The following is a 2,127-nucleotide window of genomic DNA, read 5'->3' on the forward strand; positions in this document are numbered from 1 at the left end:
ATATATATATTTATATACATGTGTGTGTGAGATGTATGTATGTATGTACTAGTGTATCTTTGTGTTTGTCGCCCCATCACATTGCTTGACAACCGGTGTTAATTTGTATACGTCCCTGTAACATGGCTGATCAGAAAAAGTGGCCGATAGAATAAGGAATAGACTTTTATGGAAATAATTACTTGGGATGGGGTCAATTTGTTCGACTAAATCAGTGGTTCTCGACCGGCGTTCATATTTCGTTTTGTATAATATTATCTAAATCATTGCTTCGATTACAAATAATTTTTGAAACTGGTTTATTTATTCAAGTTTCCTTCTTTTTCTGCAGTATTCTTTGAGCAGTCGTCTGTCACTTGATTCGAGAACTACATTGACGCAAGTCTATGCTAGAACCGGCAACTATAAAGGACAAATTGTTGCTTTGAAAATGTACGAGAAGAAAAATTTTGTTGTCACCCATAAAATGAAACGAGAAATGAAAATGGTGAGCAATTTCTTTCAGTGTCTTTGTTGTTGTTGTTGTTGTTGTCGTTGTTGTTGTGCTGCTATTACTGTTGTTGGTAAAGTTGTTGCAAATGTTGTTCTTGTTATATTGCTTCTGTTGCTGCTATGACAGGAGAAAGCAAATTCAAAGACTACAGATAAAATCCATCACTGGAACTGTAAAAATCTGTAAAACTTTCCAGAAGTTTATCAGTTAAATATATATGAGCATATCTAGATATGTAACTATATGCATCAGAATACATACACAAAACAAAACATGTAAATCTGCACATATACATACATACAAACAAAAATACCCTGTTGTTGATGTTGAGATTGCAATGAAGGAGCCTTGCATCTGGGTTAGAAACCGATTCTTTCTCTATAGTCAAGAAATCTTGAAATAAAACTGAACAATGACATATATACATACAGACATACGTATTAGGTACCAGCAAATTTGCAAAAAATTTAGAAACACTTCCACGGAGATTAACCAAAAGACACTGACGAGGATTTTCCAAAGCCAATCTATTAGTGGCATGAAGATTTGTAAGACATTCCAAACAGTCCATCTACGATTCTTAGGCAAATGCATGCACACATTTGAATGTACGCATCGACAGTCCAACCAACACACCTACTCAACCACATATTGACAAACGCCGGGAATTCTTTCGAGAAGTCTGGTTGCACTGTTGGTGACTGGCTTGAAATCTTTCAGGATCTTAAATAAAACTCACAGAAAATCATGCATACATACAAAAATATCCATTTCATGTTGAAATTTCAATGAAGCAACCTTGTATCTAGGTTAGAAAGCGGCTCTTTCTCTATTGGCAGGAAATGTTGAAATAAAACTGAATAAGAACATACATACATACATAGATACATACATACGTGTTTGTGTGTGTGTATGTCTGTCTGTGTGTTGCCTAGAAACAAACCTGGCAGCAATTTCCCTTTATAAAACACAGCATATAAATCGGTAATTAACGTAGCTCATATCATTCAGATGATTTACGATAAACATTGCTTTAAATTATGTTACTAATTGTGTATATTTGTATTCCGCCGATGCCAGCTTTGCCCTCCAATAATCGACTTCCACCCCCTCCCCTCAAAAATTGCTAGCTCTGTGGCAAAACTTGAAATTGTTAATTACGTATGTGTATTATATTATTATAGAATAGATAAGAGTGTTTCTAATAAAACAGCTGCTGAAAGTAATTAAATTATGAAATATGTGTGGAATTTATGCATTTCTGCTTTCTTTTCTAAATATAGGTCGCTTTTAATGATCTCTTTTGTTGATCATGTGTTGCCGAGCAGGAATTACTGCGCCGTTATAACGTGAAAGATAATAAAAACCAACTATTAATAGAGCTTAACTGCTGTGGATGTGAATATTTTGGTATTTGATACGGAATTTATGTCTGTGTGTGTGTGTGTGTGTGTGAGTATACACATATATGTATATATGTATATATATATATATATATATATATATATATATATATATGGGAGAATATACAAGTAATAACAACAGACGAGGACAGGTGGTGTAAATAACAAAAGTATATATTAGTATGACGCTCGGGAATACGGAAAGTCTTTAACGTTTCGAGCTACGCTCTT

At 34.1% G+C, this 2,127-nt stretch overlaps 1 protein-coding gene across 1 annotated transcript in view; it reads left to right on the plus strand.

Moving 5' to 3' along the window:
* Positions 1–2,127, plus strand: part of LOC106880557 (receptor-type guanylate cyclase Gyc76C-like) — a 105,609-nt gene that overhangs the window by 13,904 nt on the left and 89,578 nt on the right. Inside the window, exon 4 of the mRNA XM_014930548.2 lies at positions 332–487. Within this exon, the coding sequence (XP_014786034.2) occupies positions 332–487 (156 nt within the window). The remainder of the gene's footprint in view (positions 1–331; positions 488–2,127) is intronic.

This window comes from Octopus bimaculoides, chromosome 22, assembly GCF_001194135.2.
Source record: "Octopus bimaculoides isolate UCB-OBI-ISO-001 chromosome 22, ASM119413v2, whole genome shotgun sequence".
NCBI classification, from domain to species: Eukaryota; Metazoa; Mollusca; class Cephalopoda; order Octopoda; family Octopodidae; genus Octopus; species Octopus bimaculoides.